At 40.0% G+C, this 22,528-nt stretch overlaps 1 protein-coding gene across 16 annotated transcripts in view; it reads left to right on the forward strand.

The window, feature by feature from the left end:
• MACF1 (microtubule actin crosslinking factor 1) overlaps nucleotides 1-22,528 on the forward strand; it is a 197,635-nt gene that overhangs the window by 81,319 nt on the left and 93,788 nt on the right. For all 16 annotated transcript variants that reach the window (XM_075264659.1, XM_075264658.1, XM_075264665.1 and 13 more), the window contains 21 exons: nucleotides 1,166-1,294; nucleotides 1,504-1,581; nucleotides 1,665-1,826; nucleotides 1,927-2,031; nucleotides 2,144-2,239; nucleotides 2,316-2,441; nucleotides 2,533-2,685; nucleotides 2,792-2,946; nucleotides 3,030-3,156; nucleotides 3,235-3,418; nucleotides 3,505-3,668; nucleotides 3,774-3,952; nucleotides 14,507-14,645; nucleotides 14,800-14,993; nucleotides 15,102-15,264; nucleotides 16,832-16,915; nucleotides 17,006-17,113; nucleotides 17,203-17,301; nucleotides 17,550-17,687; nucleotides 18,383-18,471; nucleotides 20,776-20,911. In XM_075264659.1, the coding sequence (XP_075120760.1) occupies nucleotides 1,166-1,294; nucleotides 1,504-1,581; nucleotides 1,665-1,826; nucleotides 1,927-2,031; nucleotides 2,144-2,239; nucleotides 2,316-2,441; nucleotides 2,533-2,685; nucleotides 2,792-2,946; nucleotides 3,030-3,156; nucleotides 3,235-3,418; nucleotides 3,505-3,668; nucleotides 3,774-3,952; nucleotides 14,507-14,645; nucleotides 14,800-14,993; nucleotides 15,102-15,264; nucleotides 16,832-16,915; nucleotides 17,006-17,113; nucleotides 17,203-17,301; nucleotides 17,550-17,687; nucleotides 18,383-18,471; nucleotides 20,776-20,911 (2,808 nt within the window). The remainder of the gene's footprint in view (nucleotides 1-1,165; nucleotides 1,295-1,503; nucleotides 1,582-1,664; nucleotides 1,827-1,926; nucleotides 2,032-2,143; nucleotides 2,240-2,315; nucleotides 2,442-2,532; nucleotides 2,686-2,791; nucleotides 2,947-3,029; nucleotides 3,157-3,234; nucleotides 3,419-3,504; nucleotides 3,669-3,773; nucleotides 3,953-14,506; nucleotides 14,646-14,799; nucleotides 14,994-15,101; nucleotides 15,265-16,831; nucleotides 16,916-17,005; nucleotides 17,114-17,202; nucleotides 17,302-17,549; nucleotides 17,688-18,382; nucleotides 18,472-20,775; nucleotides 20,912-22,528) is intronic.

Genomic DNA, 22,528 nt, shown 5'->3' on the forward strand with positions numbered 1-22,528 from the left:
GTAAATTGCAAAGCAATGTGCAGCAGTGCTGTGATTTCCTTATGGAAAAAGAAGATACAGAAAAAGCACAAGTCGCAAGGTGGGGCACATGTTTAGTTTTTAATGCAGGCAATGCAATCTAATCAGTGTGATGTAATCTGCAGATACATCACAAAATATAGATGACTAGTTATTTTCTCAGTCTACTTATTCCAACACATTATGACAGTAACATTGCTGACCTGGGTTTTAACCCATTTTTTTTATGTAAAGCCTAAATAAATGCTAGGTTTTAGGAGTTAGGCTAGGTTCACATCTGTGTTGGAGACTCCTCCGCAGATTCCATCTAAAATCTGCTCAGAGAAATGTCCTTTAGGCTGAGGTCCCACATTGTGGAAATGCAGCTTTTTTTTGTTGCAGATTTTGCTTTGATTTTTTCAGCCAAAGCCAGGATTGGATTGAGCAAAAGGTAGAAATAGAAGAACTTCCTAGATATATCCCATTCCATTTGTAGCCATCCTTGGCTTTGGCTTAAAAAAATGCAACAAAAAGAGTTGCGTTTTTGCAATGTGGGGCCTTAACCTCACACAAGATTCTTGTCTCTGCTAGTTTCAGTATAAAACTGGCAAATATCTGATGGACAACCAGCAGACCCCATTATATTCTATAGGGTTCTCGGGTAAACGATTTTTTAGCGGATGGGCTCTTCATCTATTTGGTCCCTATTAGGACCTGAACAACTGAGAGACATACGCTAGGGTGAACTGTGTGTTATCTATCCTTGTTTGAATTTGACTAATGGTTGGGTGGAATCCAAGTTGGTGCTTTTGGCAGTTTGTGTCATTGGTCTATGTTTGTGGGATGGCTTAACCATGGAGAATTCCCAGTGAAGCGTATAACATTATAAAAAAAAGATAAAAGGTCCACTAAAGCTATGTTAAAACAATTCTAGAATTTAATAGAATTGAAGATGTGTGGGAGGATCTTTTTCTATGTTTCACTGCGATGACTAACAATTTATATTGGTTTCTTACAGATTGTGGCTAGGGATATAGTGTTCCTTTTTAGTCTATGTGAAAAATGCAATAGAGCATTTACAGAGTTACTTGACTTTCACAGGTTTTATTTTTTGAAGTCACATCAGATGTTTTAAAAGCAAATTTTTTAAACTTTTTTTCCCCTTCAGCTAAAACTGGAACGTGCAGAGTGGGGTAGTGATCTTCCAAGTGTGGAGACTCAGTTGGAAAATCAACGGCAAGTACACACCAGCGTGGAGGAGTTGTCCTCAAGTTTGCGTGAAGCAAGGAGTTATGAGGTGGGTGTGTATACATGTATCCTTCACCCACACATTTGTTGTCTGGAGTCAGGTCGTTATTTAGGCTTTTGTATGTATAGCGACATCTACTTATTTACTGGAGTTTCCGCCTACATGCTTTTCTTGTGAAAAATTACACGAAGCGTATTATTAGCCAATTTATCTAGAAATGAAAATATTAATTACATTTAAATCTTGTTTCATTTAAGGTTAAAATGTCTCCAAATTTCCGTAGCAGCTATAGAGAGACTTTAAGCAAGCTTGAAGTACAGTACTGCAAACTAAGGGTAAGGAAATATTGAGTAGGGAAAACTACGAATAGATTTGTACAGCTTCTTTAATGACCTCCTTTTACTACTGTTCTATGTAGGAAACCTCAAGCTCTCGTCTACGCCACTTAGAGAGCCTCCATAATTTTGTATCTCGAGCTACAGCACAGATCATCTGGTTGAATGAGAAGGAAGAGGATGAGCTTGCTTATGACTGGAGTGATGGAAATGCCAACATGGAGATGAAGAAGGATTACTTCTCTGTAAGCTTCTAGTGGATGTTTGTGAGATGTACACTTTGTTGTCACTGCTTCAGATAGTCATACGTTTTTTGTTTTTTTTTAATATTTCCCTCTTCTTCAGGAACTGGAGCAGGAGCTGGAGCAGAAACATGATGTCATTCAGTCCTTGCAGGAAACAGCTGAATTGTTGTCACTAGAAAATCATCCAGCAAAGCAAACCGTAGAGGTACTTGTTAGGTCGGATGTACTGGGCTACATGGATAATAATATATAGTCTATAATCTGTAGATATCCATTGTCTAATTATGTTTTTTTTTCTTTGTGTGTAACTTTTTTAGGCTTATAGTGCTGCAGTTGTCTCTCAGTGGCAGTGGGTGCAGCAGTTGTGTCTTTGCGTAGAGCAGCATTTAAAGGAAAATTCTGCATATTTCCAAGTAGGTTAAATCTCTTTATAATGTTGACTACCCCTTTTATGCTTCTCAAAGCTAATATTTCATTGTTATCCAATAGTTTTTCAGTGATGTAAGGGAATCGGAAGTTTATCTGAAAAATCTCCAGGAATCAATTAAAAGAAAATATTCCTCAGACCGCAGTACTAGTATGAACCGATTGGAAGACATGTTACAAGACTCAATGGTTAGACAAAATTCTTACCTCTGGTTATCAGCTTACCTTATGTACTTATGTATAGATGGGTTAACATCTCAGCCTTCATGGTCTATTTTAGGAAGAGAAGGAACAACTCATCCAATCCAGAAGTACAGTGGCTGGTCTGGTAGGAAGATCCAGGAACATCATACAGCTTAAGCCCAGAAACCCAGAACATAGTCTAAGTGGAACACTACCCATCAGAGCTATATGTGATTACCGGCAAATTGAGGTAAGAATTATGGGAAATCCAGGAAAATATTGTCTTTCGGTGATGCCAAGATTTGATTCACATTTTATGACTGTTTTGACATGCAATGAATCCTCCTTCTTAACAGATTACAATATGTAGAAATGAGGAATGTGTACTTGAAGATAACTCCCAAAGAACAAAGTGGAAAGTGATTAGCACAACTGGAAATGAGGCCATGGTCCCATCGGTGTGCTTCCTCATCCCTCCACCCAATAAGGAAGCAATAGATATGGCTGTCAGGTGAGTAGATTGTCTAAAGTAACTTGGGTCACTGCTGCTAGAAATGTGGATACTTTCATTTCATAACACTTGACTTTTTGCAGAGTGGAACAGCTGTACCAGAAAGTGATGGCACTTTGGCATCAGTTACACGTCAATACAAAGAGTTTGATTTCTTGGCATTATTTACGCAAAGATGTAGACTTGGTTCAAGGATGGAACATGGACAAGGTAAAATGTCTTATTATGACACCTTGAGTTATCTCAGATGTCTTCTGAAAGTGCCTCTTACTAAGCCTTTGTTTTCAGCTTAGGGTTCTGCCTTTGGCAGAACGGTTGCAGACTCTATCCAGTCTCCAGTCACACCTGGATGATTTCCTGGAAGACAGCAAAGACTCACAAATATTCTCATCTACTGATCGTCTCAACATAGAGCAAGAAGTAGAGACCTGTAAAGAGCAATGTAGGAAGCTAGTGGATCTAATTGAGGCTGGTGAGAAATGGAGGTCATAAGGAGAGCCAACTGGTACCCTTAATCTGACAGGAGGTAACATATTTTTGTTGTTTTCTCCTTTTCAGAAGACAAAGATGAATCTTTAGCACAAACATATTTATCAGAACTTCACAATATTCGCCTACATTTAGAAGACTGTGAACAAAGACTGGTGAGGAGGTTACAGAATCCTTCAGGCTGTGATGGAGATGCAATACATGAAAATACTATTAGGATATCAGAGCAAGAGGTTTGCATACGTTTAACTCATCCATTGGGTTGCATGTGTTTAATTGATCTTGGTGTATTGTTTTGACTGTTTTCACTTATGTTTCCTTCTTATTCCCTGTTTTAGAGAATGCAGGAGGAACTGAAAAGATTAAAATCTGAACTGTCAATGGTATCTGAGCGCTGTGACCATTTTTTGCATATGTCTCCAAGTGGCTCCAGTACACCAAATGTCCGCTCTCAGCTGGACCTAATAGTAGGGAAAATGGATCAAGTCTATGGCTTGTCAACTGTATTTTTGGAAAAGTAAGTGCTGTCATGAAGTCACCCAATATCCTTACATATTGTGAATTACTTCATACGTGAATTGCCTTTCTTTTCTGTTGTTTTGAATGGTATACAATATAGTGCAAATGTTTTAGGCAGATATATATATATATATATATATATATATATATATATATATATATATATATATATATATATGCGCTTTCTTGCATCAGTTCTTGTAGGTACTACAAACATCTTGGAGAATTAACCCCAGATTTTCTATGGCTGTAGGCTTGCTCAAATCCATCTATCTCCTCATGTAATCCTAGACAGGTTTGATGATATTGAGATTAGGGTTCTGTGAGAGTCATATAATTGCTTCCAGGACTCCAATTTCTAAAGGACAAAAATCACTGAAAATCGGATATCAGAGACCCATATCATTACATAAATTCACTGAAAGGACCTAGATCCCTAAGATAGGGTATAAACAAAAAAAAAATATATTTATATATAAAACTTCACCTTTATTTAATTTAGTTTAAAAAACTAACTGTATATATAAAAGGTAGAACGTTAATATTGATCGGCCAACCTGACGTTCATAAAGCCAATATACATGTGTACCTTAGTCCATTGGTACACTAGGGATATAGGTATGAAGGGGACCAAGATATTCAAAATGTCCCTATATACTAATACCCTCACTCCCTATATAGTATGTGCGCATGTCAAGGGATCCTGGTTCTGAATACATTTACTCTGAAATCCCATATATCGATATCAGCGAGAGTGCCGATCCCCCCTGAGGATACTGGCCTAATGCCACACCAACAGGGAAGGAAATCGCCACCCTACACCAATGGATATCAGAGCTTCAGACCAGTTGCCCCAGCCACACATATAACTTCTGAAACAGCCCTACGCGTTTCGTCTTATTCAAGACTCTTCAGGGGCAATTTACAAATGTTGTTAATCACGGCAGCATAGAGCTGCATAGATAGATTCTTGGCGGTAGATGTGCTGACCGTCGGCAGGACCGCTCACCGGCAGCGGTGAAGCGTACTGCTCATGCCGATCTATTTAAACCTGTAGCCACTCCCCCCACACCATGCTAAGCCAATCACGCTTAGTATACAAACTCAACCCACTTGTTTGCCCACGTGTGTAGGAACATACGATTCTACATGGGCGGCATTATAGTTGTAAATTACAACTGCCGAACCCTTCTCTAACATCATCCTATATGTACTTCAACTATCCATTCAGGATATAGGGTGCTGGTTATATTCTCCACTTCTGTACATGATCCGTGTCCAATGCGTCCCCAATGAGGTTGACACGCCCCCTTCTTTACGTCACGCGCATGCGCGCGGACCTTTTAAAACAGCTTTTGTTTCTTTTCGCTGTTTCTACTGACAGGAGCTGCAAATATAGGACCGGATCCCGGGAGATAATGATTAACCAATACACAACTTCATCCTTAGTCCCAGGACATTAACACACTATAACAAACAACGGGAAACATATATGTGGGAACCAGATAACTGGCCAGGTTATAAATAATAGGGAAACCTATAAACAGACTCTGATTGTACATAACTCGCTGGACCTACAGCTAAATGACTTAGTGCATCCCAAAGGGATACATTCGACAGATTAAGATACATCTACTAGATACTGTGTAACAAAGGTATACTCTGGTAAGTATAACACCCATCTCAAAACCTATCATGTATACCACTGCCTTATTAAATAACTTCGGGAAAAGGGCTAGAGAGATAGAGGGCAAAAGACCATTGGTGACATCTCAAAAATGTTGTTTTACACTAAATTTACAGATGGCAATTAAAACTGATGTTATCTTTTTTATATTTTTTATATGAAGCAGGTAAAATCCAGCTGCTCATTCAGCCCCTTCGGGGATACAGTATCCAATCTGTATATCCATTGAGCTTCTTTCTGTAAAATCAATCGATCCCAATCCCCCCCTCTCACCGGGGGTTTCACCACCTCTATGACTTGGACCTTAAGGCCGGCTACAATTCCAGCATGTTTGGTTACAAAATGCCTTGCCACCGGCGTGTCCCTCTGATTTTGAATGTCACAGATGTGGTCCCTCACTCTCCTCCTCAGTTGTCTAATCGTTTTTCCCACATACAGCATGGGACAAGAACAACTCAACAAGTAAATAACACCCATAGTGGTACATGTGGCAAAATCCCTAATGGAAAACGATATATCCCGAGTGCTATTGTGGAAGGACTTATTTTTATCGATGAAGGGGCACGCTGTACATTTACCGCAGCTAAAAGTACCCATTGGTTTCTTTCCATTTAGCCAAGTTTTCTGTTGCGGTGATCTAGGTAAGTGGCTATGGACCAATCTATCCTTCAAATTTCGTCCACGCCTAAACGTGATATTGGGTGTATCACCAATTATTCCCCCTATCACGTCATCTGCCCTCAAAATATTCCAATACTTCTAGAGTATTGATCGCACTTCCTTATGGCGACAGTCATATGTCCCAATGACCCTTGCCACATCCGCCTCTTTTGCCCGTGTTCTAGGGACCAGAAGTGTAGTACGTTCTGTCCCCTTCGCCCTTCTATATGCCTTCTTGATCACTTGTTGGGGAAAACCCCGTTCTTGTAATCTAAAGGACAGTTCACGAGACTCCCTGGAAAACGAGTTAGGCGTAATTGCTCCTTAGAGGAGGATTTTTCCAGGGAGTCTCGTGAACTGTCCTTTAGATTACAAGAACGGGGTTTTCCCCAACAAGTGATCAAGAAGGCATATAGAAGGGTGAAGGGGACAGAACGTACTACACTTCTGGTCCCTAGAACACGGGCAAAAGAGGCGGATGTGGCAAGGGTCATTGGGACATATGACTGTCGCCATAAGGAAGTGCGATCAATACTCTAGAAGTATTGGAATATTTTGAGGGCAGATGACGTGATAGGGGGAATAATTGGTGATACACCCAATATCACGTTTAGGCGTGGACGAAATTTGAAGGATAGATTGGTCCATAGCCACTTACCTAGATCACCGCAACAGAAAACTTGGCTAAATGGAAAGAAACCAATGGGTACTTTTAGCTGCGGTAAATGTACAGCGTGCCCCTTCATCGATAAAAATAAGTCCTTCCACAATAGCACTCGGGATATATCGTTTTCCATTAGGGATTTTGCCACATGTACCACTATGGGTGTTATTTACTTGTTGAGTTGTTCTTGTCCCATGCTGTATGTGGGAAAAACGATTAGACAACTGAGGAGGAGAGTGAGGGACCACATCTGTGACATTCAAAATCAGAGGGACACGCCGGTGGCAAGGCATTTTGTAACCAAACATGCTGGAATTGTAGCCGGCCTTAAGGTCCAAGTCATAGAGGTGGTGAAACCCCCGGTGAGAGGGGGGGATTGGGATCGATTGATTTTACAGAAAGAAGCTCAATGGATATACAGATTGGATACTGTATCCCCGAAGGGGCTGAATGAGCAGCTGGATTTTACCTGCTTCATATAAAAAATATAAAAAAGATAACATCAGTTTTAATTGCCATCTGTAAATTTAGTGTAAAACAACATTTTTGAGATGTCACCAATGGTCTTTTGCCCTCTATCTCTCTAGCCCTTTTCCCGAAGTTATTTAATAAGGCAGTGGTATACATGATAGGTTTTGAGATGGGTGTTATACTTACCAGAGTATACCTTTGTTACACAGTATCTAGTAGATGTATCTTAATCTGTCGAATGTATCCCTTTGGGATGCACTAAGTCATTTAGCTGTAGGTCCAGCGAGTTATGTACAATCAGAGTCTGTTTATAGGTTTCCCTATTATTTATAACCTGGCCAGTTATCTGGTTCCCACATATATGTTTCCCGTTGTTTGTTATAGTGTGTTAATGTCCTGGGACTAAGGATGAAGTTGTGTATTGGTTAATCATTATCTCCCGGGATCCGGTCCTATATTTGCAGCTCCTGTCAGTAGAAACAGCGAAAAGAAACAAAAGCTGTTTTAAAAGGTCCGCGCGCATGCGCGTGACGTAAAGAAGGGGGCGTGTCAACCTCATTGGGGACGCATTGGACACGGATCATGTACAGAAGTGGAGAATATAACCAGCACCCTATATCCTGAATGGATAGTTGAAGTACATATAGGATGATGTTAGAGAAGGGTTCGGCAGTTGTAATTTACAACTATAATGCCGCCCATGTAGAATCGTATGTTCCTACACACGTGGGCAAACAAGTGGGTTGAGTTTGTATACTAAGCGTGATTGGCTTAGCATGGTGTGGGGGGAGTGGCTACAGGTTTAAATAGATCGGCATGAGCAGTACGCTTCACCGCTGCCGGTGAGCGGTCCTGCCGACGGTCAGCACATCTACCGCCAAGAATCTATCTATGCAGCTCTATGCTGCCGTGATTAACAACATTTGTAAATTGCCCCTGAAGAGTCTTGAATAAGACGAAACGCGTAGGGCTGTTTCAGAAGTTATATGTGTGGCTGGGGCAACTGGTCTGAAGCTCTGATATCCATTGGTGTAGGGTGGCGATTTCCTTCCCTGTTGGTGTGGCATTAGGCCAGTATCCTCAGGGGGGATCGGCACTCTCGCTGATATCGATATATGGGATTTCAGAGTAAATGTATTCAGAACCAGGATCCCTTGACATGCGCACATACTATATAGGGAGTGAGGGTATTAGTATATAGGGACATTTTGAATATCTTGGTCCCCTTCATACCTATATCCCTAGTGTACCAATGGACTAAGGTACACATGTATATTGGCTTTATGAACGTCAGGTTGGCCGATCAATATTAACGTTCTACCTTTTATATATACAGTTAGTTTTTTAAACTAAATTAAATAAAGGTGAAGTTTTATATATAAATATATTTTTTTTTTGTTTATACCCTATCTTAGGGATCTAGGTCCTTTCAGTGAATTTATGTAATGATATGGGTCTCTGATATCCGATTTTCAGTGATTTTTGTTCAATTTGTTTAGCTCCAAGAAGCAAATATTATTATTTCTTTTGAGGGAATGGCAGGCTTTGTGTTTTCTGCTGTTAACACTGATAACCTACTGAGCGAAGCGCAGTGTGTATTTTCGGAGGGTGAACTACCCATCTCTACTTTGGGAACTATCTCCCTAAAAGGAGCGTTCAAACAGCTAACAAAATCTTATAAGGACTATTATAGAAGTTGGTGGGAGGTGAAATCTCTTGAAAATTACATCAAACATAATATTGTCCCGCGGGGGCTGAGAATCACACTTGTACCTGCACCGAGACTAAGATCAAAGAGTCTGCAGGAGAAGTGGGAAAAAGAGGTTACACTTAGCTCACTGAAATTGATGCAGATTTTGTTGGAGGAGGAGAAGGGATTATTAAAGAAGTTAGAGTCTGAACTAAATACAGAAAGAGAGAAAGTGAAAACATTGGTAGAGCTGCCTGGCTTTGAGAGTAAAGATAAATATTTACAACAGGTGGTAGAAAAATTTGGTTCACAGATCAAAGAACGCAAACACTTTCAATTCCTAAGGGACCTCCAGGAATTTAGGGAAGGTAGGGCCTACGAGGTGGTCAGTAACAACTTGGGAAGATCTAGAGATAAAGATCCCTCCTCCTCGGAAGGAGAAACAACAGATTCAGAAACCTCTGGTAGTAGAGGGGGTGAGACAATAAGGAATCCCAGGCCCACATCAAGAAGTCAGTCTCGTGGTAGGAGGGGACGTGGAAGGGGTGGAAATAAGGAGCATTTTTTAGATCAAAATCCCCCCATTTCGAAATATCTACTGCGAGGCAGGAAAGACAATTAACAACGATGTGTCGCCCACACACTTATTTGGGTCAAGGGGGTGTGAATAGGAGGGTGACTCAAAATGGAGATACGAGAAATCCCAACCATAGTTGTATTGTCAATCTTTCTTCACATATCTTTACACAAGCCGAAGTGGCACTATTGGAGAAAGGCCTTTCATATGTCCCGACAGTGAAATATAACAGTTTTAATTGGGTTAAGGATGTTAACCTATTTGTTAGGAAGCTAAAATGGAGAAAGTTTCACACTAAATCTATGCATGAGAAATGTGAGGCCTTTGGTCTAGAACCCTCGGATTATGAAGGTTTACAGATACTTGAGGGTCTTCTGGAGGAATCTGAACGAGGAGAAGGGACAGGACCCTTTACTGCACTAAAACCAATTAGTAGAAAACAACCCCCTCCGGGCGATTTTACCCATATGGATTTGTTCCTTCAATTAGTTACAGAAGAGTTGAGGGAAATGGAAGGGAGAAAATTGCCCTATTTTTCGATTTTGGATAGTGGGGAGATTGAAGCTCTACTAAAATTGGAAAAAGATCATGATTTGATTTTAAAACCGGCCGACAAAGGCGGAAATGTGGTAGCCTTAGACAGAGAGAGATACATTGAGATGTGTTGGAGGATGTTGCAGAACACGGAGTGTTATGAGGTGATCACAAGGGATATGGTGGGCGAGTATTCCTCTGAATTAAGAAATATTTTAGATAGAGCCCTCCAGAGGGGACTCATTGATCAGAATGAGAGGGATTTTATGGCGCCTCGGCATCCAGTGCTGGCAACTTTCTACGCACTACCCAAAGTCCATAAAGGGCTGGAACCCCTGAGAGGGAGGCCGATAGTGTCTCAGATAGGGAGTTTGACACAAAATACAAGTATTTATTTGGATAACATCTTAAGGCCATTTGTGTTGGGATTAACATCATATACTAGGGACACTATGGACATCTTACAGAAATTGGAGGGGGTGGTGTTGGAGGAAGGTATGGCGTTTGCTAGCCTGGATGTCGAGGCGCTTTATTCCTCTATTCCACACACCAAGGGATATGAGGCCGTTCGGTATTTTTTGAAATCACGGAGGGTACAGATGCAGTCACATAATGAACTGGTCATGGAACTTTTGTCCTTTGTTTTAGAAAGGAATACATTCTCATTTGAGGGGCGTGTCTTCCACCAGCTGAGGGGGACGGCTATGGGGAGCCCTGTGGCCCCCACGTACGCAAACCTCCTCCTCGGCTGGTGGGAGGAAACAGTGGTATATGCTGAGGATGCCACATGGAGTGAATGTATTGATCTTTGGAGTCGATATATCGATGATGTTCTGATTCTGTGGAAGGGAACTAAAGATCAGTTTGATCAGTTCGTTAATCAGTTGAATGTGAACGAATTAGGACTTAGGTTCACGGCAGAGTTTCATACAGAGCATATGACCTTCTTGGATTTAAAACTTACCAGGTTGAGGGATGGGAGAATATCTACGACCGTCTACCGTAAGCCAACGGCAACTAACAGCTTACTAAATTGGGGGAGTTGTCACCCGGAACCTTTGAAAAGGGGAGTACCTACTGGGCAGTTTTTACGAGTTAGGCGTAATTGCTCCTTAGAGGAGGATTTTTCCAGGGAGTCTCGTGAACTGTCCTTTAGATTACAAGAACGGGGTTTTCCCCAACAAGTGATCAAGAAGGCATATAGAAGGGCGAAGGGGACAGAACGTACTACACTTCTGGTCCCTAGAACACGGGCAAAAGAGGCGGATGTGGCAAGGGTCATTGGGACATATGACTGTCGCCATAAGGAAGTGCGATCAATACTCTAGAAGTATTGGAATATTTTGAGGGCAGATGACGTGATAGGGGGAATAATTGGTGATACACCCAATATCACGTTTAGGCGTGGACGAAATTTGAAGGATAGATTGGTCCATAGCCACTTACCTAGATCACCGCAACAGAAAACTTGGCTAAATGGAAAGAAACCAATGGGTACTTTTAGCTGCGGTAAATGTACAGCGTGCCCCTTCATCGATAAAAATAAGTCCTTCCACAATAGCACTCGGGATATATCGTTTTCCATTAGGGATTTTGCCACATGTACCACTATGGGTGTTATTTACTTGTTGAGTTGTTCTTGTCCCATGCTGTATGTGGGAAAAACAATTAGACAACTGAGGAGGAGAGTGAGGGACCACATCTGTGACATTCAAAATCAGAGGGACACGCCGGTGGCAAGGCATTTTGTAACCAAACATGCTGGAATTGTAGCCGGCCTTAAGGTCCAAGTCATAGAGGTGGTGAAACCCCCGGTGAGAGGGGGGGATTGGGATCGATTGATTTTACAGAAAGAAGCTCAATGGATATACAGATTGGATACTGTATCCCCGAAGGGGCTGAATGAGCAGCTGGATTTTACCTGCTTCATATAAAAAATATAAAAAAGATAACATCAGTTTTAATTGCCATCTGTAAATTTAGTGTAAAACAACATTTTTGAGATGTCACCAATGGTCTTTTGCCCTCTATCTCTCTAGCCCTTTTCCCGAAGTTATTTAATAAGGCAGTGGTATACATGATAGGTTTTGAGATGGGTGTTATACTTACCAGAGTATACCTTTGTTACACAGTATCTAGTAGATGTATCTTAATCTGTCGAATGTATCCCTTTGGGATGCACTAAGTCATTTAGCTGTAGGTCCAGCGAGTTATGTACAATCAGAGTCTGTTTATAGGTTTCCCTATTATTTATAACCTGGCCAGTTATCTGGTTCCCACATATATGTTTCCCGTTGTTTGTTATAGTGTGTTAATGTCCTGGGACTAAGGATGAAGTTGTGTATTGGTTAATCATTATCTCCCGGGATCCGGTCCTATATTTGCAGCTCCTGTCAGTAGAAACAGCGAAAAGAAACAAAAGCTGTTTTAAAAGGTCCGCGCGCATGCGCGTGACGTAAAGAAGGGGGCGTGTCAACCTCATTGGGGACGCATTGGACACGGATCATGTACAGAAGTGGAGAATATAACCAGCACCCTATATCCTGAATGGATAGTTGAAGTACATATAGGATGATGTTAGAGAAGGGTTCGGCAGTTGTAATTTACAACTATAATGCCGCCCATGTAGAATCGTATGTTCCTACACACGTGGGCAAACAAGTGGGTTGAGTTTGTATACTAAGCGTGATTGGCTTAGCATGGTGTGGGGGGAGTGGCTACAGGTTTAAATAGATCGGCATGAGCAGTACGCTTCACCGCTGCCGGTGAGCGGTCCTGCCGACGGTCAGCACATCTACCGCCAAGAATCTATCTATGCAGCTCTATGCTGCCGTGATTAACAACATTTGTAAATTGCCCCTGAAGAGTCTTGAATAAGACGAAACGCGTAGGGCTGTTTCAGAAGTTATATGTGTGGCTGGGGCAACTGGTCTGAAGCTCTGATATCCATTGGTGTAGGGTGGCGATTTCCTTCCCTGTTGGTGTGGCATTAGGCCAGTATCCTCAGGGGGGATCGGCACTCTCGCTGATATCGATATATGGGATTTCAGAGTAAATGTATTCAGAACCAGGATCCCTTGACATGCGCACATACTATATAGGGAGTGAGGGTATTAGTATATAGGGACATTTTGAATATCTTGGTCCCCTTCATACCTATATCCCTAGTGTACCAATGGACTAAGGTACACATGTATATTGGCTTTATGAACGTCAGGTTGGCCGATCAATATTAACGTTCTACCTTTTATATATACAGTTAGTTTTTTAAACTAAATTAAATAAAGGTGAAGTTTTATATATAAATATATTTTTTTTTTTGTTTATACCCTATCTTAGGGATCTAGGTCCTTTCAGCCAATTTCTAAAGGACAGTCACTTCAAATATTGCTTTGATATAAATTTCTCTTTTGTTCATTCGCTTTGTTTTGTGAATTGACAAAAAAAAAAAAACCCAAACGGTTAACACATCTATTTTTGAAATCTTTCTTACTTTGCATCTTTTCCTCCCACACCTTTTTTCATATATTTTTTAATATTTCTTATGCTTTAAACTTTTGCACAGTAGCGTATACACACTTAGAAATTAGTCTTAAAAGTAAACAAGACTGTTTGTTCCCGTTTGCTTCCAGCTGAATGCCATCTTTTACCAGCTTCCATTACACATTCCTTTTCCCATATATTTTAAACAACATATTTTAGAAGTATCACCCTTTATCTTTTGCATATTTGATTATGAAAAAAAACCACCCATTTTTCATCTGTTACTGTTGATGTGTGCAGGAAGGGCAAGTTCACGCAGAATATTTTGCACAAGGTTTTCTGAGATAGAATCTGCATCAAAGTCTGCTTCAAAAAAACACCTCCCAAACTCAGAATGAGAGTCAGATTTTTTCCAAGAAGAGTCAGGACCTATTGTCAGACGTATTCTGCCAAAACTGCTATTGGGATTTGCAGGGATGATCTGGCCTGAAGATATGATGATGATTCTTTTTTTTTTTTTTTTTTTTCCTGTTGCTGAAAAATCAGTGAGAAAATAAAACCTGCTCCTTACTGTCATTGGAACGAATGGGAGAGTTTGAAGGTGTTTTTTGAGTTGAATTCTGCCTCAAATATCTGTGTACCCTAAAATGAAGTAGAATTTATTAATAGACATGATGGCAATATTGATGTTGCACTGGTCACATTTTTTTGACATTTTTTTTATTGAGCTGGTGATTGTGACGTGAACAAGTGTTTAGTCTTTGTCTCTGTTATTCAATCCACTAGACTGAAGACAATCGATGTGGTGATACGGAGTTTGCAGAGTGCAGAAGCTCTTGTTAAAGGTTTTGAAACCCGACTTAGCCAGGAAGATACCATTGCTGCAGATGCGGGTGCCATTCAGTGTCAACAAGACTTATTACAGGTAGGTGCAGTATACAATACATGAGGGGGTGACTTGCATTTAAATTACTAATATCTAATTCTAATATAATCCACATATATTCACACATACAACCCTTTAAACCAACATGGAAATAGGAAATCGTATTGATAAGTATCCACCTGATGTTTTACAGCAATGGCTGAATGAAGCAATAGAGAAAGGGAATGTTATTTCTGCACTTGAGGAGGATGTCGCAAAATCAAAGGAAGTAAGAGAGCGCCTAAATCAGAAGACTCAAGAACGCAGTCTTGATATAGATCAGTATCAAGAGAAGACCATTAAACTTCGGGAGCGGTGGAGTGGTATTCACGCTCAACTTGAAACACGGTATTTGATTTCCTTCCCCCTTTTTTTTTTTTTTTTTTTTTTTTTTAACAACATTTTACATGAAGATTTCCACTATTCACTTAACCTGCCCCCTTTCAATGATTTCAGGCAAACCGAATTGGCCACAATACGAGAAGTATTAAAAAGTTACAGGGGGCACCATGACAGTTTAATCCAGTGGATAGAGGCAACAAAATCACAGCAGGAAATGATGAAACCTGGACAGTCGGAAGACAGGAGAGTCTTGTCTGATCAACTTAATGAACAAACGGTAAGGTTTGATAAAATGCGTTTTTTTCAGGTACATGCCTTACAAATTGTTACATGTTCTCTGTTTGAGAAACCGATGAAGTATATATTTTTTTCCAAGGAACCTTGCTTTGGCAATGTTTGTGTTTTTTTTCTTGGTGTCACCATATTTACGAATATTGCCGGCCTCCGGAACGAGATCTGGAGCAAGCGTTCCATTGCCATGACAGCTGGGAACCACGCTTGTCTGACATGCTGATATTATGCAGTGCATTACCATTGTAATACATTGTATTGGTGATCAGACCCCCTGGGGTTCATGACCTCTAGGGGGTCTAATAAATGCATTATAAAATAAGTAAAAAGAAATAAAACTTCAAATCACACCTATTTCCCTAGAATACATAGTCATGACCGTAAGTGTTGGCACCCCTGAAATTTTTCAGAAAATTAAGTATTTCTCCCAGAAAATTATTGCAATTACACATGTTTTGTTATATATGTGTTTATTTCTTTTGTGTGTATTGGAACAACACAAAAGACAGAGAATAAAAGGAAAATTGGGGAAAATGTCACACAAAAATGGGGCGGACAAAATTGTTGCCACTTTTTCAAAATTGTGGGTAAATAACTTTGTTTTAAGCATGTGATGCTCAATCAAATGCCTCTGTGGCAAGCAAGGGTGTATTCACAAGGAGGATTCTGGCGCGGATTCTGGCATGGGATCTGTGTGGAAAGAAAAGCCTCTCATTGACTTCAATGGGTTCCGTTTTTCGCGCGGAACACATTGAAATCAATGGGATGCTTTTTTCCCCCATTAATTTCAATGGGTTCTGCGCGGAAAACGGAACTCATTGAAGTCAATGGGAGGCTTTATTTCCGTGTGGATGCTGATGCGATTTCCACAGCAGAATCAGCGCACAGAAACTCTATGTTAACGCCCCCTAACAGGTGTGGGCAATATAAAAAAATCACTCCTGAAACCAGATAAAAAGGAGAGAAGTTAACTCAATGGGGCATATTTATTAAACTACTTGCACCTTATTTGGTGTAATTTGCTCCTTTGTGAGGTCTTTTTCTGTGCTACACTTCATTTATGAAGCATTTGGGCCTTTTTTCACACTGTGATGTTGCTCTTGCCATTTTTACCTTTTTGGCGAGAAAAGGGGTCGTGACCTAGATGAAGATCCTTTTCATGCTGTATTTATGACTTGTGTCTATTTTGAAAAGGCGCAAATGCACTCCAGTCCATGGGCAGCGTAAAAGACCCTGCCAGGTTAGAATGCATTAGAAAGGGGCAGGTTAACCTTTTTGATCAAAAAGGGGCAAAGCTCACGTGGGCAAAAAAGGGACAGATAATAAATAACCCCCAATCTTTACATTGTGTGTCTGTGTGCCACACTGAACATGGAGAACAGAAATAAGAGAAGAGAACTGTCTGAGGACTGGAGAACAAAAATTGTGGAAAAATCTCAATAATCTCAAGGTTACAAGTCCACCTCCAGAGATCTTGATGCTCATTGAAGAATCTATGACAGTGCACTTCTTTGTGCTTCTATTTTGGCCTCAGACTTTTTTGTATTCCATAGGCACTGGTGGCTGAAATAGAGCGGAATCAGTCTCGTCTAGATGAATGTCAGGCCCTTTCCCAGCAGTATTCGGTGTCTGTAAAGGTTAGTGTTATGTACAGCATGTATCAATGGATGCACAATCCTGTTAAATCCTGACTTAATAAAAATTCAATTGACAAATTATTTTTCAAGGATTATGAGCTGCAGCTGATGACCTACAAGGCCTGTGTAGAATCACAGCAGAAGTCACCACTAAAGCGGAGAAGAATGCTGTCTACCTCAGATGTTATAACACAAGAGGTAAGGTGATCAAATTTTTAATTTTTTTTGCATGCGTTTGTAGACATACTATGAATGTCTTATATGTCCTGTCCGGTCTCTTTATTCAGTTTATGGATCTCCGAACACGCTACACAGCTCTGGTGACTTTAACTACACAGCATGTCAAGTATATCAGCGATGCTCTTCGGAGACTTGAAGAGGAAGAGGTAAGGTTCTGCGGAGTATCCAGTAGAAGAACAATGATAATCCACGTTACTCAAGCGTAACATTATTGCAGAATATCTAAGGATAGCTGGCCTTTCTAATAACATGTTTATGGTCACTTTGATTTATTATCTGTGGTTGAGAGAGTCTGATAGTCAGACATTTTTGTAGAGGATTTATAGTTTTTATAATTTCATGGTATATTTTCTTTTAAATAATTCTATATTTTATGGACATCTTATAACTATAGAAAGTCCTTGAAGAAGAGAAAGAAAAGCATGCTGATGGCCTGAAGCAACTCTCTAGCTGGGTTTCTAGCCTGTCCCAGGTGGTGTCAGCACGTGGAGAAAACAGTGCTGACCTGAAAAAGTCAATCTCAGAGAAAAAGGTATGTAGTTACGTCTGGCATGCAAATTGCTCTGACTATTTCTGCTGTTTTTCTTAGGGTATGTACACAAGGGACTGGTGTGCAGTGAAGAGCAAAGTATGAAAAGTTGTAATTGATACAGAATATGTAGCGTTAATGTTGGGGGTTTGTCACAGATTTCACACTCTGCATTGCAAAGACTGAATTTTGTGATGTAAACCTGCAACATAAATTGATAAGCTGTGTCAACTTTTATATGAACATAAGTGTATCCCTTTACGCTGTGCCTTGCTTTGTGCACCCGCTTGGCTCCTTGTGACAGTAGTAGCTGGGACCAGGGCATTATTCATATACTATGTGTTAATCTACTGTGGAGCCCTGTAAGAATAAATGGGAAGCAAATCCACTTATGAAAACAGACAGAGGTCTGATACACTCTGGAGACCTAGTTGATATAGAGGGGCTTATTTCCAGATCTACTGTATAATCAACAGTTCAACATCCTTTGCTTAAATATTGATGATCGTATCATTTTAAATGAACCTTTAAAACACGTAGGGATTTATTGTGGTGGTGTATGTGTTGTGTGTTTTGTTTTTTTTTTAAATAAATACATTGCCTATTTCTGTACTGATTGTTCCTTTGATATAGTTTTCCCCATTCTTTCAACTACACGTTGATTTCTTGTTTCTAAAATAGTATTTTTTTTCCCATAGGCACTAAGCGAAGAGCTTCTCTCAAAAAAAGATGAAGTTTCTGAAGCTATTAAATCTATGCAGATCTTCTTAGCCAAGAACAGTGATAAGTAAGTACCACTAAATCTGTGTGTGTATGTGTGCTTTTAGAAACTTATGCTTGGTTCACATCTGTGTTCGGTATTCCGTTCGGGGAGTACGCATGCGGACCCTTGAACGGAATACCAAACGCAACTGCAAGTGATGTGCAGAGAAAGCACACAGACCCCATACACTATAATGGGGTCCGTGTGCTGGCCGCTTATTGTTCGCACAAATCATGCGGACAAGAAAGTAGATTGTGAACTACTTTCCTGTCCACATGATCCCTGCAGAGATCTGGCGGCAAGCACATGGACCCCATTATAGTCTATGGGGTCCGTGTGCTTTCACTGGCACACCGCTTGAAGTTGCGTTCGGTATTCCATTCGGGGGGGTTGGGATGTCCTCATGCGGACTCCCCTGGACGGAATACAAACGCTGATGTGAACGAGGCCTAAGACATTCTTCACATAAGCATAATGAGATCTGATCAAGTGTTTTGATGCTAGATAGAAAGCATACACACAGAGCCATGGTTTGTGTAAATGAACCATCAAGTTGGATGCTGACTCTTTTGTAGGCGTTATAGTGGTGTATAGCGCCAGAAAGATTTCTGAATCATAAGTATTTGTTTGCCAAACAAGTTTATTTTTCTCTTGCTAGTCATTACATGGGTATCCCCAGCCAGAAATGTATGCCTGTTTTCACAGGATATTCCTTAACCCCTTAAGGATGCAGAGTAGTTTGTATGTTAATGTTTGGCGATTTTTTTCATACATGCATATAATGACGATGAACAATTTTCCTGGGGTCACCATATTCTGACGCATATAACTTTTTCACTGAACTGTTGATGGAGATTTGACAGGGCTTTTCATTTAAGGCAAAGTTGTACATTCTATTCGTAACAATTTTTGATAAGTGTGAATTTTGTGATCATTTTTTTGTTTTTTTGGGGAAGGTGGGGGGGGGGGTAAAGTGACCAAAATCTGTCAATTTGCGCATTCAGTATATTTTTTCCATCGTTCACCGTGCGGGACAAATAAAACTATCTTTGGATAGTGGGGACTTGTATGCATGTGGGGATACCTAACATGTTTGTTTATTTTTGTTTACATCATAGATTTTTTTTTATAGGTTTTTTTTTTAAAAAAAAAAAAACAAAAACCTTATTGTTTATTAGTGTATATTGTAAATTTTTTTTTTTTTTTTTAAACCGTTTACATGTCTTACAAGGGAACTTGAACCTGGGATATCAGCACCCCAGTGCAATGTCTTGCAGTAAATAGTATTGCAGAACATCGCACGTTAGTTCTTATGGGAACTATGCATGGCCTCCTGACTACCATAGCAATCCCTAGAAACCTGCGATCTTTTCTTTGGGGGCCCGAATTTGTCCCTGGCTGCTGTGATTGCTATTGATCACAGCATCCAGAGGGATAAATCACACATCACTTCAAAAAGTGAGTAGATCCAGCCAGTGTAAGAATGGATAAAACATACATTTTATTCCTCTATAACATTATTAAAGTTCCATCACAGCCCAGCTGACGCGTTTCGGAATATATCCTTAATCATAGCCTGATTAAGGCTATGATCATGGCCAGGCTATGATTAAGGGTATATTCCGAAATGTGTCAGCTGGGCTGTGACGGAACTTTTATAATGTTATAGAAGAATAAATGTTAAGTTTTATCCATTCTTACACTGGCTGGATCTACTCACTTTTTGAAGCTGTATATTTGCCTCGAGCCGAGGAGGTTTGAATCCGTGCCAGACACCAATAACTGGGAGTGGAGTTGGACATTACAAAGCCATTTCTCCTGGAGGGGCTTAGCATATTTTTTTCCCCTTTTCCTTTTTCCTATATTATTAAATCACACATCTTGTGTGCCCATGGTATTACAGCCCTGTTCTATTATGAAGCAGAACCTTAACTATATGCTCAGCACAGGGTAATAGTATGACGACGAATGAGGACAAGGTAAATTCCTAATAGTTGTGAGTCCTACCTCTGCGACTTCAGCTTTGACAAGAAATTAGGGCCAGTTTGTAGCCAGATTGAAGGTTGAAATGATGGCAAGTGTGCAAGTGTCCAAATACAGCTGAACAGGTGTCCTATGCTATTTTTTATACTCATGTACAATTGAATGGAGAGATCCTTGCCAATACCAGGGTTTGGGATTTCTAACCACATAGACTTTTCCTATAGAAAATAATTTTTTTCAAAGTTTGACTTTTACCCTTTTCCACCAACTACATGAATGCTCTTGTAATCACCGTAGAGATTGGTGGTCATAGTTGATTTATCTTCAAGATGTTTGTTCCAACAGGTTGTCACCTGAGGAGAAAGCAGAGATCTCTTCTCAGATTCAGGAACTAAAGGGAACCTATGACAGGCTCTGTAAAGAGTCTGATAACCAGATACAAGTGCTTCATACTGAGCTTGCTCGGGAGGCTGAACAGAAGGTATGGAGTACTACATCCCATTTTCCTTGTATTTCCATACATAAATTCATGTAAAGGTAGTAGTAGTATGTAGAGATATGTATGACCATCCTCACTTGCAGTATATACGTAGGTAGATTAGTTGATATCTTTTAAGCCTTTAGTGTTGTCATTTGTCTTGGGAGGAGAGAGAGCTACATCATGTCCAGTAGTATTGTTTTACCTAATCAACTACTTTTGTCTTTTTATGGTATAAAAACCTGAAATGGAACAATATTGAGAAAATCTTTTTTATTTCTCACTGTATAAGGTTTATACGTGGAACCTCCTGTACCATTTCTGCTAAGATACCATATCATTGTAAGGAGATGTACCTCTCTCTTCTCCAAATTTTCCATTCAATTTAAAGGGGCTATTCCAAGTTTTAAACTTCTCACCCATCTGCAAGATAGGTGACTAGTGTCAGATTGGTTGCAGTCTTACCGATGTAAACCATAATGATTTCCATAATGGGCATCTGCTGTTTTCAGCAGTCCCATAGACATGAAAGGAGCGCACATGCTAGAGAGGTGGGAGGGACATTGGGACCCATTTTCTTTTACAGTGGGGGTCCAACCACTGGCATCAAACAATTAGCTGTTATCCTATCAATCGGTAATACATTAAAAAAACAAGAATAAACTTGGTAAACCCCTTTGAGGTTTATGTGACCATGTGTCATTTTGTGTTTTGCTTCTTTGTGAATATCTTGTCAGTCATACATCTTAACCACATTTATGTCTGTGCTGTTTTTACTGTGTTTAATACACGCACGTGAATGTCTCAGTAGAGAGTGAAACTACCACGTTCACCTTAATGTGTTTCTTCTAAAGTAACCATTTTCTCTTTTTTGCTTTTAACAAACTTGTTGAGACCATGGAGCACAATTTAATGTTGTGGAAGTATATTCTATGTACTGAGCACGATGTGTCCTGTTCATGTCTTAAACCAATTAACTAGCATCCCTGCTTACAAGTTCGACTAACCATCCAGAGGCTATATACAAACCTCTGCTTGTAAAAAAATAAATAAAATAAAATAAAATAATGAAGTGGAAGATCCCTGTATGGGGTTTCGTGTTGCAAGCAGTGCTGGCATGCTGGAAGCTAACACCAAAGCTTTACCTATGTGTTATACATCGTCCTATAAGGTTCTCTTGTCTGTTGCGTTTCCATGGCTGGTAAGTAAACAACTTTGTATGTCCTCTTTCTTCAGTTTTATTGTGCTTTGATCTCAGTTTTCCTTATTTTATGTGTAAGGAGATGCACGTCCATAAATTTGTAAACAGCCAGTTAGGTATGTGGGCTTAGCAAGTGCATGTTTATAGCCTTTCTTATAAGTTGTGCTTGGGTGCATGGTCTGTGTTGGGGAGAAATGATTAATATGTGTTTAGTCGTATAATTATAGGTGATGGGCATCGTAAAAGCAAATTTTTAATTTATTTTTTTTTATTTTTGTGTTTTTTTTCTACAAATTATATAAATCTTTGTTTTGTGCTTGATCTTTTCTGGTGGCTCTGAATAGCGCTTGTGGAAATTTCCGTATATCTGTAGCTATAATCATGCATGGCAATTTCTTTCTCCTGTTGCTGCAGCCTTT

Source organism: Leptodactylus fuscus, chromosome 2 (genome assembly GCF_031893055.1).
Source record: "Leptodactylus fuscus isolate aLepFus1 chromosome 2, aLepFus1.hap2, whole genome shotgun sequence".
NCBI classification, from domain to species: Eukaryota; Metazoa; Chordata; class Amphibia; order Anura; family Leptodactylidae; genus Leptodactylus; species Leptodactylus fuscus.